The 15963-nt window shown below is 37.9% G+C and overlaps 1 protein-coding gene across 4 annotated transcripts in view; it reads left to right on the forward strand.

Moving 5' to 3' along the window:
* The window catches only part of LOC113523196 (rho guanine nucleotide exchange factor 11), a 265886-nt gene that overhangs the window by 59126 nt on the left and 190797 nt on the right, over positions 1-15963 (forward strand). For 2 of the 4 annotated variants that reach the window (XM_052891758.1, XM_052891759.1), the window contains 10 exons: positions 2092-2173; positions 3030-3169; positions 3802-3861; positions 5586-5686; positions 7075-7198; positions 8071-8134; positions 9288-9460; positions 9884-9939; positions 10006-10086; positions 15639-15747. In XM_052891758.1, the coding sequence (XP_052747718.1) occupies positions 2092-2173; positions 3030-3169; positions 3802-3861; positions 5586-5686; positions 7075-7198; positions 8071-8134; positions 9288-9460; positions 9884-9939; positions 10006-10086; positions 15639-15747 (990 nt within the window). Of the gene's footprint in view, positions 1-2091; positions 2174-3029; positions 3170-3801; positions 3862-5585; positions 5687-7074; positions 7199-8070; positions 8135-9287; positions 9461-9883; positions 10087-15638; positions 15748-15963 lie in introns of all 4 variants that reach the window. The other 2 variants (XM_052891756.1, XM_052891757.1) reach the window with 1 other exon arrangement.

Raw genomic sequence — 15963 nt, forward strand, 5'->3', positions numbered from 1 at the left:
GTCTAAACCTACAACCTCCATCATTCTGGGGCCATAACTCATAACCATTTCGTTACCGCTTCCATAGACACTAGCAGCGAATTTTTCAGGTGCATTCATGTTACGTTTGACATGTTTAGCAACGTATTACATTGTCAGCTACACGAACCGTATTGATCAATTTTATTTGTTGATATGATTCAACCGTCATGATATAATAGGAGAGCAAAACGTATAGTAACTAGTTTCGGGACCATCCAAGACCCTTAGTCTTCAGTGGCCGTTGCTTGAACTACCTTCTTCCATGCTTGCGCTCGCATCCCGGATAATTAATTTATTTGTATTAAAAGGTACATCAAGAGTGTAAATACAGATATTAATGTAAATTGATACACAGGCCCTCTAGTCAAGGGACAAGCGAATTCGTCGATGGAATCGACATTGCTAGCGAGTCCGTGAATTGGTATGAGATATCCGGCGTTGCTATTTCATTCTGTCTCACGGTCTCGCTAGCGATGTTGATTCCATCGACGAATTCGTTTGCCATTTGTCTAGATGCCCAGGTCTTGCGTCTTACATTTACACTAATTACAGATGCACCCAATATTTTCTTAAGACATCGATAATTGGTAATATATAGCAATACCTATATATTGTAGTTACAATATCTATACCTATATTGCCCTAATAACAGATATGTTAAGTATCCAATATATAATATTGTAAAGAAAAACCCGCTGGTAATGAATATACCAGATATCCGGCTGGTATGGGCGATATCGCAATGAGTGGGTATCAATGTCTAGAAGAACTCAATATATAGATATCGGATATTACCAAATATCTAAAGATTTTTTCTTTTTTTTTTATATCAATAATGTACATACACATAAAGCAATTATAAAGATGACTAAAATTCAATCCAGTATATAGACATTGGGGTCGATTCTGGGTCTGATACCGATTTTTCTAAACCTGTCTTTGAAATTTATATTTCAATTTGGTATTACAATGAAATTTCTATTGTAAGCACCAATATGAGCAAATTTTAAAGAACTATATACTTTTTTATATGAACTAATTTTTTTAAATAATTTTAACTTAAAATTATTGTAATTTTAGTTTATGGTTGCATATAAAAAAGATAATTTCACGAAATTATCAAATTTAAATATTATATTAAGACGTAGGTTTTGAGAAATACCGCCACAGAATCGATTCTAGTATTCACTATCTATAGAAATGATTACTGTTTACATATCAATGTACATCATGTATATGTTTTAAAACTGTCAACGTTAATGTCTTAACCTATCGAATTGTGACTAACTTTCTTGTCTATCCGCATGTTGTGCGATTTAGAAGCGACTGGCAGCCGATTACAGTTGCCAATCAGACGGTTGCCATATGCATTTTTTTTTTATAATAATTGTGATATTATTACATTTTACAATTTAATAATTACAATTAAATAATTAATTTTTAACCCCTAAGTTCTATAATTGAATTTTGGATGACAGTTATATATTTTCGTTCTCGATTGGGACTTAAAGCGACGCGATTACAGGTAAATAGTACCGACATACCTGATTATTAATGGCGACGTTTCGACGTGGTTTACACCACGTTGTGATCTTAGTAGGACTGAAGTAAACGGTGTCTTCTGGCAGCCTGCATAAGTTACATTAACTAAGCTGTCAACTGATGTTATAAAAAACTTAAATCGTATAATGTGCGGATGACTTTATTTTCCTATGCAAAGTGTAATGAAATGGGTATAATGAATTGAATTCTTTATATAGAATAGGCACTGAACAACATTCTTCAAATTCAGATTTTAACTCGACTCTTAACAATTTAAGACAACACAGCAAGTTTAAACTACTCCAGGCAACACCATTTTAATCACCTTTTTTTTTCTTTTTATTTCCCTTCATATAAACTGCGTTATATTATAGCTGAACTAGAAAAATTTATAAATAAAATTTGTGTTTCTAAATAATATAATGTTATTTCATTAAATATATTTTGAGGAAAGTTGCTCAGTTGCATTTCGATTTGTTATACCCTTTACGTTGCACTGTATAATTGTATATGCGTGTTTACATACAGACTGACAACAGAACCGGCGTGCCTGTATTGCACATCAGGAGTCGGTCGTCGCCTGAACAGCTAGACCATGAAATGCTTAGACGTAAGTATAATTATATTCATATTTATTTATTCAAATTCAAGTTTTTTTTTATACAACTTAGAATGGCAAACAAGCTGACGGCCCACCTGATGGAAAGTGGTAACCGTCGCCTATAGACATGAGCAGTACCATGCACATAACAGAGTATACTGTTTCACCCATGATACCCCCCATGCGTTGTCATTCCTGAGGACTCAGGTGTTATTCTTCTGTACCCAGTAAATTCACGCCATATCCCACCCTTCAAACCGAAACACAGCCATGCAAACACAACTGCTTCACGGTTGAAACACGAATGGGACAGAGGTACTCAAACAATCAACTTTTGTACAAAATCTACCTCTAATCTGTCTTTCCTCTTCATTTTTATACAACCCTTAGATTTTTCCGCATGTCAGTAAGAAGAACTCGAGGTTACTCCTCTAGTTACAGAGACAAATTTGAATTTTATAATATCTTCTCGTTTCTTGCTTTTGTTTGTTTATTTATTTATTGTACATACCAGTTATAAGAATATGACAGAGGTAATCGAATGTACAAAGGCGAGCTTAACTCTTAGAGTTTTCTTCCAGCAACACGCAAAGTGGAGAGGAGCATCAATGTCAATGTCAAATGTTTATATATTTTTTTTTCAACAAACTGTTTCCTGTTTTTTTTTTTATGTGAGTCCATTAAATTTAGTTCCTTTCCTCTTATACCATATTGTTTTAGTTTAAGCAATAATATTTCATGATCTATAGTATCGATCGCAGAACTCGGATCTAGTAAAAGCCCGACCACTTACATTTTTTGGTATTCTATTATAATTAAAAACAACTTGGTTTATTAATAAGTGGTTTTTTCTTTTATCCGTCAGCGGCTGCCCCGTTACCGATGGGCGTGTCGTCGGAGAAGGAGGCGTGGGGCCGCGGCACGCCGCCCCCCGCGGCCCCCGCACCCCCCGCACCACCCGCACCGCCCGGCACGCCCCCGCCGCCTTACGCACACAACACGCAGGTATGTTACGCACTTACGTAGTAACACATGGTCGCGCTCACTAACATGATGTTAAGGATGTTTTTTTTGATGGATGAAAATGGTATTGTAACCCCGCCTGCGCTAACGGTATACGCTGGCGAAGCACTAGTAAAGGGTGATAGATGAGAATGAAAACAGGCCAGTTAGCCCATCATGATGAATTCATCAGGAATTAACCATGATAGTTTCCAGGGGGAACCGCGAGGAGGTCGACCTGGTTGGGTATATTGCTAGCAATGGGGTTCTCAGTCTCCATTACTAACAATTCCTTTCCCCCGGGAAGGGATTGTTAGTAATGCGGACTATCAGTCCCATTACTATCAACATATATGAGGTCTACCTCCACGTGGTCTCCTGGAAACCATCGTGCTGAATTCCTGGTGTATTCATCACGATGGTCTAACTGACCTGCCTTTTCATTCTCACCTATCACCTCTCACTGGTACCCCCGCCAGTGTAAACTGTTACTTCAGGCGGGGTTACTATTCCATTATCATCAATTGAAAAGAAGGCAGGATTCACAACATTCTCGACATTATATGTCGATCACGATTCGTCATGTTGTATTTATGACTACTTAAAATAAATAAAATTCACGATGTTGTACGCAGCCTTGCGCCGATCCTCAGCGGGCAATCATATCGATGGAAGAGGACGACTCGCCGGCTTCTGTGAGTATCAATTTATATGAAACTTGGCAAACAAGCTGACGTGGTGGAGAGAGGAATTATTCAATATGATGCCTACGGCCACTTTCACTTTCGGCTCGCCACCGACAGAGAGTTCACCCTCATACCCTACAGCCTAAATGGTCGCGTACAACGCGGTTTCAGAGATGTTTTCTTCCACGAACACTCACGTTATGGAATGAGCTCCCTGCCGAGGTTTTCCCGAGAGACTACAGCATGGGGTACTTCAAGGGGGGGGGGGGGTAAAGAGGTTTCTTCAGGATCGGCAACGCGTGCGTAAAACCTCTAGTATTAAATGAATGAATGAATGGTTTATTTTCTTTATTATTTGTTTATTTTCTGAAGACCAATTTTGTGAGAGACAGGTGCTTGCAGTAGGTTTTGAGGAACCTGTGTTACCCGTATGCTTGTTTGCCACAGTCTAACAGTCTCTTATGGATTGTTAGTAAGGACTACCAACTTCATTGCTACCAATATACCCTGTCAAGTCGGCCACCCTGTGATCCCCCCTGGAAACCATTGTGCCTAATTCCAAGTGTTTTCATCATGATGGGCTAACTGACCTACCTTTTCATTCTCACCTATCATATATATTTTTTTATACAACTTAGAATGGCAAACAAGCTGACGGCCCACCTGATGGAAAGTGGTAACCATCGCCTATAGACATGAGCAGTATATCTCACTGGAGTTAGCGTATACCATTAGCGCAAGCAGGGTTACCATTTCATTATCATTTATAAAAAAAAAAACTTGTCCCCTATAGACATAAGCATGGTACACATCACAACAGAAATGGCGTCACTTAATGGACCTTGGAGATGTCACAGTGTATTCTGTAATTGATAAAAAATTGAAAAACTCATCCTATTTTTGGAGTTGGTTAAAAAAGGTAGAATAACAAGAAAGGTGCGCGGTTAAATTTCGTCCAAAGGCATAATACAATATTACAGAATACACTGTGTCCCGTGGCCGTGTGGCCTTTCCTTTTTTTTATACAATTTAGAATGGCAAACAAGCAGATGGCCCACTCGATGGAAAGTGGTAACCGTCACCTATAGCCTTTATAGTCCTTTCCCGTGGGTGTCGTAAGAGCCGACTAAGGGAGGGCGAGGGATGGGCAGCAGCGTTCCTCTTAAAACATCTCAAAAGCCTGACTGCGGTTGTTAATACGCCTGCCAAGCGTGGCAACTAAGGGCAAAACCCCTCCAAGGGGGAGGCTTATGTTCAGCAGTGGACAGTTAAAGGCTGATATTACTTCTCTATGGTCCATTATGCGTTGCCATTTTTAAGGATTATGGTATTATGTCTTTGCATGCAATTTTACCGTCTATTTTTTTTTTGCTGTTCAACCTTTTGTAACCGGCTCCGAAAAAAGGATGAGGTATTCAGTTCAATTGTAGTTTTTTTATATCTGTTGCTTCAAAATTTCATCATTTGTAAACAGATTTAGATTTTTTCTGAAAGATCAACTTATCATATATATAAAGATCAGTCTAATATACTTTCAGATTGGTCCTATATACATTACGTCAAAATCGAATTAGTAGTTTGATTTTGACATCATAATAATCGGTTTTATCACGACTGAAGTTGGTGTTTTTGTGGTACAAAATGTACTTGTAACACACAAGTACATTTTGTACTACAAAAAGAAAAATGTTCCTACTTATAATCCCTACGTTCAAACTGAACTGCTTCTCCAGGATACTTCCACATACTCCGGGCTGTTCTCGAATCTTCGCTCCGTGCGAGAATCCAAAGCTAGAACAGCCGTTTTGCTCAACTGGTTATTAGGAGAAAGGAGGCAAGTGCTTTGAAAATATTTTAAAACTAGCATTTACCAAAATGAATGTGCCACTTTTTACTATTGAAATTTTTTTGATATTAATGACTAAAGTCTGTTAGAAAATTAATAATAATACAAAAAAGGGAATAATAATAGACACATGTTGGTAGATTTTGTTTGGAAGCAATATATACAAATCTTATATGTTTTATTGTTTAACCCTTTGCACTCGAGCGGCGCCGATACGGCGCCCGGCCAATTCGAAGTGGCAACTCGAGCGGCGCTGCTGCGGCGCCCGAGTGTTTTAAAACTTTAAATCGAACTACGCTGCTACGACGCTATGGTCTTTTGTAACTGGATCTCCTTATTTACAATATGTGATAAGATAGTTTTCTCGGAAGTACTTTCGTGGACTAGGCTCTGCTTACATTGTAGCCAAAAAAGGCCTCGAGTGCAAAGGGTTAAAGCATATTTGGAAAATTATATATGTAGGTGGCTGTGTGGTCCCGACATAGAATATGCCATCCCTACCTTTCCTGTGGGTGTCGTAAGAGGCGACTAAGGGTGGGCGAGAGGTGAGCAGCAGCGTCTCTCTTTGGACTTTTTAAAGCCTAACTGCTGTTGTCAATCCGCCTGCTAAGCTTGGCAACTAGTGGCAAAATCCTCCTAGACAGGGGCTTATGTTCAGCTGTGAACATTTAAAGGCTGATATGATGATGGTGATGTACCAGCGACCTCGTTAGAATGATCGAGATGTGTTCACTGACTGGGGTGCTATGTAGCATATGTGTGATCCTATTGCTGGCTTCGGAATGTTATATATATATTCTTTATTGCACTTGTAAGTTACATATAAAATAATGTATTTATAAATGTTGTGAGCAAGGGTGGACTTATCTCTGACAGAGATCTCTTCCAGTCAACCCGATACAGTGGGAAAGCATTTCGTTAGCGGGCAGCTGAAGTGCTACAACTATTAATACATAAATAAATATGCAGTTAAATAAAATATTAAAATATATAATAAAATATTACATAAATACATACACTATAAACTATGTTATTATCTGTTGAGAAGAATCAGCAAGGAAGTCGACAGTTAGTCTCTTTAAATTGTTAATGTACATGATAATTTTACATTAGCATGGATACTGTGACTATTATTAGTATTAAGTTTTATATATATTATTAAATGGAAAATAATCGAACACGAGCAAACCAGTCCCCACAAGCAGCACCCGTTCACGAGTATGACGGAACGGTATAGGTTCTACGACTATAATAATTAATAAACATTTTTGTTGTTGTTGTAATTGTTTGTTGTAAATATACTTGGTTATGAACACACATAGATATAATTCTACAATATGGAATAAGTAAATAAATATGGCGGCGTGTGTTTGCAGGAGCGCCCACGCGGCGCTAGTGCTGGTGTTAACGGACGGCTTCCGCGCGGCCGCCGCCGTCAACAACGCTACGCTGCGCCGCTGGGCCTACGAGATACACTCCACCTTCATCATGCCCAATGCGGTACGTGGTCTGATATTTTTTTCACTGTTCTTCGCGGACCTATCTACCCCACTCTTTCGAGGGGAAGGTATTGTTAGTAATAAGGATTATAAGTTCCATTGCTATCAATTTACCCTGTCAAGTCAACCTTCACGTGATCCCCCTGGAAACCGTCGCGCTGAATTCCGGGCGTATTCATCGCAATGGGCTAACTGCTGACCTGTCTTTTCATCGTCACCTATCATCCTTTACTGGTGTCCCGCCAGCGTATACCGTTAGCGGAGGCGGGGTAACTATTTCATTATCATCCAATAAAGAAAAAGCCTATGGACGCCTACGGCACTAGGGATGTCACGTGCTTGTTGCGACACTGAAGAAACCTTTAATATACCTTTTATACTTACGGCTTTGGTCTCTGGACAAGTTTTAGACGCGACGAAAAAAATAAGGTATGTTTGCCCTGATGATTAAAAAAGGACATTGGAATTCGAGCTGTTTCATTCTCACCCATCATCGTCTCGGTATCTTTAACGCAGACAGGGTTACCATTCCATTTTATCATACATACATACATACATACATATCTGTCACGCCTGTCTCCCATTAGGGTAGGCAGAAACAATGGAACGCCAAGTGCTTCGATTCAAACAAACCTCTTTCACTTCCACATTTATCAATCTTTTCATATACGCTCGCCGGTTACGGGTACTTTATTTTTTATCCATTTTATCATCCATTAAATAGAAAGCTTCCCCGTTGCTAACAATATATCTTATTAGGTTAAACAGCACACAGTGTCATAGGAACCATCGTAGTTTATTCGTAGCTAATTCTGACAGAACTCGAGTTCACTCTCATAAAGTTCGCACTTGTAATATAATATTTTGTTTTAGGTGTTACAACTGAACGGCGTCGACGAGAACATGGCCAACGAAATCGAACATGTTCTAGTTAACGGTAAGTTTTATAAAGATTATATATATATATATATATATATATATATATATATATATATATATATATATATATATATATTTGCTGTATATACTTACGTATATACTTATCACACCTGTCTCCCATTAGGGTAGGAAGAAACGATAGATAATCAAATTAAAAAAATGACGGTATAAAAGTGTTCATAAATAAGTCTATTTGAATCAAGATTAATATTTTATTTAATATTAAAAACTTTCGCCATAAATGTTATGCAGTTATTCCGAATTGGATTTGTATTGCATCTGCAAAGTAACACCTAGTTCAGTAAAAAATGTCAGGACTCAAGACAGACATGAGACTAACCTCTGTGATGAATTTAGGAGCCATCTTCAATAAATGTGTCCCTCTGTCCGATTTCGGTGGACTTTTCAACTGTGCTTTCAACTTCGAGACTCCAGAATAGCGAGTAATATAGACTAAATATTATTAAAAAAAAAATTGTGACCCCTATGAAAATTGCAATAATGTGTACCCCAAGGCCCACAGTCGATCTCCCCGAAATATAAAAGGAATCTTTTATAAAATACTTTGAATTTATTTTAAATATACAGTGAATTTAACAGAGTACAGAAGAATAACACCTTAGTCCTCAGGAATGGCAACGCATGGGGGGTATTTTGGGCGTAATTTGTTATGTCCATGGTACTGCTCATGTTTATAGGAAACGGTTACCACTTTCCATCAGGTGGGCCGTCAGCTTGTTTGCCATTCTAAGTTGCATAAAAAAAACTTGCCGTAGACATGAATTAATGAACACCCGAAACAAAAAAAAAATACACGCATAATAACATAGGAATGTCACTTGCTAAAATTCTCAGATGGGGTTTTTTTTTTTTTATGGGTGAAAATGGTATGGTAACCCCGCCTGCGCTAACGGGATACGCTGGCGGAGCACCAGTGAAGGGTGATAGATGAGAATGAAAACTGGCCAGTTAGCCCATCATGATGAATTCATCAAAAATTAACCATGATAGTTTCCAGGGAGAACCGCGAGGAGGTCGACCTGGTTGGGTATATTGCTAGCAATGGGATTCTCAGTCTCCATTACTAACAATCCCTTTCCCCCCTCTCAGATGGGGTCGTAAGTATACATCTGTTATGTTTGTATCATCAGAATACGACAAAGACGAGATCCTGCGTAACGTGTTCCGCAAGGCGCGGCAGAAGGCAAAGGAGGAGATGACGCAGCAGCTCACCGAGTTCCAAGTCAAGCGGCAAGTGGGGCTCGGCACGCTGTACGGGCCCGACGACCTCATCATAGAGAAGTGTGACGTCGACAAGACACAAGTGAGTGACCGTTGAAGTTAGTGGGGGGAAAAGTATTTTTTTTAATAACACAGAGGTCAAACGAGCATGTGGCTCACCTGATGGTAAGTGACTACCGTCGCCCATGATCACCCACAACACCAAAGGCATTGCAGGTGTGCTGCTGGCCTTTTAAAAATAGGAATATGCTCTTTTCTTGAAGGTTATGTTGAAGAGGTGTGGAGAAGATTCAAGTGAGTGTTGGTTGGGGTTCATACTGAAAAAAGGAGAATGGAACTCTCGTAGTATATTAGGAAATTATAGTGATTTTTTTTTATACAACTTAGAATGGCAAACAAGCTGGCGGTCCACCTGATGGAAAGTGGTAACATGAGCAGTAATGTAATTACTGACGTTAATTCAGTGAAAGAGTGCATTGTAGTAACTGTGGTGGTTGCGGTGCAGGAGGCGGTGGTGGTGGAGCGGCTGATGTGCCAGCGGCTCAGCAGCCTGGCGCAGGGCGCGGCGGGCGCGGCGGGCGCGGGCGGCGCGGGCGGCGCGGCCGGCGTCCCCGCGCCGCCCGCGCCCGCCGCGCAGCCCTCCGGCCCGGACGCACACTCGGCGCTGCTGGCGGCCGTCGCCACCGCCGCCCTCTGTCTACAGTGCAGGTATGCTTCTGAAAAAAAAAACCATAGTACAATACTGCAGCGGCCAGCAACTGAGGCATTGATGGACGAACGTGCAAATGTGGGCAGAGGCGTAGCCGAGGCACACGTACGTGAGTCCATCAATGCCTAGTTGTGGCCAAGGCGTGTATAGTATTTTTTTCAAACAATGCGCGGAAATCAAAAACACAATTTTACTTTTTAAGTTTAATGACGAAAAACGAAGAATAATAATTTTTCACGCGCCATAATGTTCCTTTGTTTTTTTGTTCAATAAACAGCTTTCTATTTGCAAGTCAGTTTGAAATTTAAATAAAACCTTGTATTAGTTACCTCCTTGGTAGCCATGTTCCGAAGTAAAAGGTCATTCCATTTTTAAATTACAGGATAGATATGATTATGACAGATTGATGTAATTTATTTGGCCGCAAAACACGACAGATATGGATTTTCATACAACTTTTGCCGGCCGCTGCCCGCATGTATCTAGACAGTACAGCAATTTTGATTTATCTTGAAGAAGATTGTCAAAATAATGCTCACATTTCCAAGCATGTTTGAGAAAAATACATAAATACATGTTTGAGTTTATCTTTTGTGGAGCCATATCTATGTTCATACGTGCAGTGCAATAACATTTTTGGTTTACTAAGATGTGTAATAATTTAGCACTGCACGTATTAGGTCAATGTATCGCCCCACTAGTTTTATATTAATTTCCTATATTTATATTTAGTATATAAGATCATTTTTATTTCTTAATTTTGTCAGTTACAACGGAAACATTGGAAATATACATTTCCACAAACATCGTCGTCTCAATACAGCCCGCAACATCTTTCATACTTTTTGTAATATATAACGATACTAGGTATAGAAAAAACGGTAGCTTCACTGAAATCATAAAATTAATATGGGCACAATATGAAGTAAATAAATAAATTTGTATATTTTAATTAGTTTTATTTGGATACATAATCGAATTCGAATATCGAGGCTTTTCTTTGAGGTCCTCGAAATGTGTCTCGATCTATTTCTGCTCTCAGCCGAGTGAAAGCATTCCATCATAGATTGCTGTATAGCCATTTTGATGAGGTCTATCGCATTGGTGATCGCGCGTTGATGATGGGTGAAGAATAATAATATACAAAAACATCTATCCTTATATTTAGTCTGTTAAAACAATGTATATTTACTATATTTATATCTGAAATTACGTCATTATGACGAGGATATTATGTTTAATTGGCCACACAACATACAGGACAATAGCTGTTTTTTAACATGAATAGAACAATACGGGGAAATACCAGTGGCCCAACACTGTTGTCTATAACATGTCCCGATTGTTAGTAATATACCCTGTCAGATCGACCTCCAAGCGGTTCCTCCAGGGAACCATTTGGGTTATTTCTTTATGAATTTGTCGCTATGGGCCAATTGATCTGTTTTCATTCTCTATCAGTACTCGCTGGTTCCGATAGCGTAAGCGGGGTTACCATGTCATTATCGCCCATTAAAAAAAATACATATAGGTATTTTTGCTGTGAAAATTACTTGATAGTATATTTCATTGTCAAAACACTTGAAATATGTCAATAATAAAATATATTTATACTGGTTATCAAAATGGTGGCAAAAGGAAATGAGTGAGTAATGCGATGAGGAAAATTAAAGACAGTGTGTACTGGTGTTGGTACAAATGTTCAACGCTGTTTACTACATACATACTAAAGTTATAATTAAATATTCAGTTTATATAACGTTCGAATTGGATTGTAGTGTACATAGTGACGTGGATTTATGTAGCTGTTATGTAAAGGATTTTAGTGACCTCTCCAAAAACTTAGTGTTATGTTTGTATTTATTTATTTATTTATTTATTTATAAATTACTTACCACACTTAGTCTTCCAAAACGTGTAGTGTGCTATAGGTTTATTTTACAAACTTAAAAATTTTGTACAACATTTTAAAAATATATCTATTTTGTCATTAAATATGTCAATATCTGGCTGCTGAGCAATAAGAGAATTGAGCAGAGAAATAGCCTGATAAGTGGGAGCAAACTAAACATTAATATATATATATAGTTTATAAGATCTGTGAAGTGTGTGAGTGAGTTTGTTTATTGGCACTTTAACGCCTAAATTGATCGCTATGGATTTTGATAAATAATTATACAAGTTTATATATGCATAGTATTTGGCATGGAAAGAATATAGGTTACTTTTCAAACGAATTAAAAATAAATTAAGGCGGAACTTAATCAGGTTGTATTTTTTTTATGTTTGTTACCTTATAACTTTGTCTGTATAAAACCGATTTGAAAAAACTTTTTTTTTTTTATCTGGAAGGATATACTTACAGATTGGTGCCATAGAAATTTTATCGAAATCGGTTCACAAGTTTAATTTTTATAATAATTGGTTTTGTTACGATTTTTTTCTTAATGGATGATAATGGAATGGTAACCCCGCCTGCGCTAACGGTATACGCTGGCGTAGCACCAGTGAGGGATAATAGTTGGGAATGATAAAACCAGGTCAGTTAGCCCGTCGTGATGAATACACTTGAAATTCAGCACGATGGTTTTCAGGGGGAACTACCGGGAGGTCGACCTGGTATATTACCAGTACCTGGTATATTGCTAGCAATTGTTAGCAATAGTCTCCATTGCTAACAATTCCTTTTCCCTGTTTTGTTACGATTGAAGTTGGATTATGACCAAACTTTGGTATTATTAAATTTGGACCAATCTTTAAGTATATCCTTTCAAATAATAATAAAAAAAAATACCAAATCGGTTTACAACTGACGGAGTTATGAGGTAAAAAACATTCAAAAACTACAAGCGAATTGAAAACCTTTTTCTTTTTGAAGTCTAATGAAAATATTGTCCTATACTTTTTGTTTTTAACAAGGTCCATAGAGCCTGTTTCAGTATTTACCAACCGCATTATGAAATACAATAAGAAATAAATAAATAAATTAACATCCAATCTAATATATAAAATTCTCGTGTCGCGGTGTTTGTTACCAAACTCCTCCGAAACGGCTTCACCGATTTTTATGAAATTTTGTGTGCGTATTGGGTAGGTCTGAGAATCGGCCAACATCTATTTTTCATACCCCTCAATGATAAGCGTGACCTACCTCTAAATATATTTTTTTTATTTTTTTGACTAAATTTTTTGTTTTTATTATATTATGATTTAGCATTGAAAAATACATACAAATTCAAATTTTCATGCTTTTACGATCAACCCCTGTTCTTTAATCGCGATTTTTATATGCCTCAATAGGCTTGCAAGATGGCAATCAAATATAATAATTGTAGTACGAGAAATTTTCATGTATAGTTCTAGAAATAATGTATATGGTAAAACAACGTTTGCTGAGTCAGCTAGTAGTTTTATAAGAAATCACGCGCAGTGTCCTCAATTTATTTATAAAGTGTTAAGAAGTAAGTGTTGAGACAATGAAAACAGAAAATATAGTGGTTATAACGGAAGAGGAGGCGAGAGAAGTGCGGCTGAAGTGGTGGCAGTCGCCGAGGAGCAAAAAGAAGCCCAAAGTGAAGCTGGCTAAGGTCAAGCAGGCCAAGTGAGTTGGAATGAAAATGTTTATTGCCACCGTGTTTTGTTTGCAAGGAGAATATTCTTAATTCATCCGTTTTTTTATCTGTTATGTCATGTGATTATTTCGCCGTAAGCAGGGAAATAGGGTTATCTAAGTTAGTTAGTTTTTAGGTTAGTTAACTTTTTACTAACTATCTTTATTCAATCCCGATCCTTTCGTCCTAATAGGGTGTAATCCACCTAATAGGGTGGATAGGCGGGAAGGGATTGTTAATAATGGGGTCTAACAGCCCAATTGCTAACAATATACTCTTATCAGGTCGACCTCCACGTGGTTCCCCCTGGAAACCATCGTGGTTTCAGGGGGAACCACGGGGAACATGGGGAATAACTTCTCTTTCATTTATTTGCAATACAAAAAAGATAGATATATGTTAGCGGTTACGAGTTGTCATCACATTTTGTTTGTCCAATAACCTTATTAAATGACAAACCTCTAATAAACCTATTTTAACTATTAAACTGTTTTGTCTCTTTCTTTTACACTTAATTCCCAATTTGAAAGAAAGGGACGAAACAGTGTAAAGTTAGATTTGAAGGTTTTCGTTTTTATAAAAGGGTGAGTGTTCTATTACTCTGTTGGATTTTATTTCTGAAATTGTTACTAAACGTTTTTGATAGAGAAATGCGGTATTACCCTGTTTATAAGTTTTTTTTTATACAACTTAGAATGGCAAACAAGCTGACGGCCCACTTGATGGGCAGTGGTAACCGTCGCCTATAGATATAAACAGCACCATGGACATAACAGAGTACACTGCTTCGCCCATGATACCCCCCATGCGTTGTCATTCCTGAGGAGTCAGATATTATTCCTTTGTACCCTGTAAATTCACTGCCATATCCCTTTAAACCGAAACACAGCCATGCAAACACAACTGCTTCACGGTTGAAACACGAATGGGACAGAGGTACTCAAGCAATCGACTTTTGTACAAAGTCTCCCTCTGGTTTCTTCATGTCTTTAGTGTTGATATAATCAATATGAGGATTATGTCATAATTGAAGCTGCCATTTTTCATTGCGGAGAAAAAAATTGCATCTATTTTCAATATGCGTTGTGTCTACGAAACATCTAGTTGTTGGTCGGTCTGTTTTGTTACCCGATTACGGTCAAGCAAAAAGTAGGGTTATGATTTTGACCGGTATTTATATAACATACCCATCAACATATATCATGTGTCATGTATTTATATCAGACATGTAGGTATGTATGTATGTTCGTTCATCTATTCTGATATAACTTTTAAATTATTTATTATACTTTGAAAAATAAGGTATTTGCCAAAGTATTATAAAAAGTGGCCGGCAGCACACCTGCAATGCCGCTGGTGTTGTGGGTGATCACGGGCGGCGGTAGTCACTAACCATCAAGTGAGCCGCATGCTCGTTTGCCGCCTGTGTTGTAAAAAAAAAAAATCCAATTGAAGTTGCTGTTTTTACGGAGCAAAAAGTATTTGTGTCAAATATTTGTTGTAAATGTTGTGTGGTTTTATTTTTCATAAAAGGAATAGTGTTCGGGTGTTATTATTTTATTCTTGACTAGCTATCCGCCCTGGCGTCGCACGGGTAGATAGATAGGCAGATAAATTAATATTTTGTATTAGTTTTAATAGGACAATTTTTTATATTTTGAATTAGGTTATTGTAATTTTCATAGGGATCTCTAATTTTTTTTGAAAATAGTAATATGTAGCCTATATTACTCGCTGATAATGTAGTTTTCTACAGCTGAAAGAATTTTTAAAATCAGTTGGGTACTTTTTGAGTTAATCCATTACAAACAAACATACCAAATTCAAATCTTTCCTTTCTATAATATTAGTATGGATTATTGAAAAGTTCTATAGACTCATCATAGATTCGTTATTTACTTATTAGATCCAAGCATGAACTTGACGTGTTTCATTCACAGTGCTACGGCTGTAGCAGCGGCGGTGGGCGGCTCCAGACCCTCCTTTCTCCAGCGAGATAAAGTCTACAAGCAGAAGGTGAAGCAGTTGACCAAGCAGCATCTCAACCCGGTGAGTTATGAAGTAACTAACTCACAGACAGACTCTATACTTAAAGGTGTCATCGTCATATTTTATTCGTTAACTATCAACTGGTGTACATAGGGGGAATGGAATTGTTAGTAATGGGGTCTGACCCATTGCTAGCAGTACACCCTATCATGTCGACCTCCACGCGGTTACCCCTGGAAACTATCGTGGTTAGTTCTAGTGGAATGCATCGTCACC

Source organism: Galleria mellonella, unplaced genomic scaffold (genome assembly GCF_026898425.1).
Source record: "Galleria mellonella isolate WM207_F2 unplaced genomic scaffold, CSIRO_AGI_GalMel_v1 utg146, whole genome shotgun sequence".
Classification (NCBI taxonomy): Eukaryota; Metazoa; Arthropoda; class Insecta; order Lepidoptera; family Pyralidae; genus Galleria; species Galleria mellonella.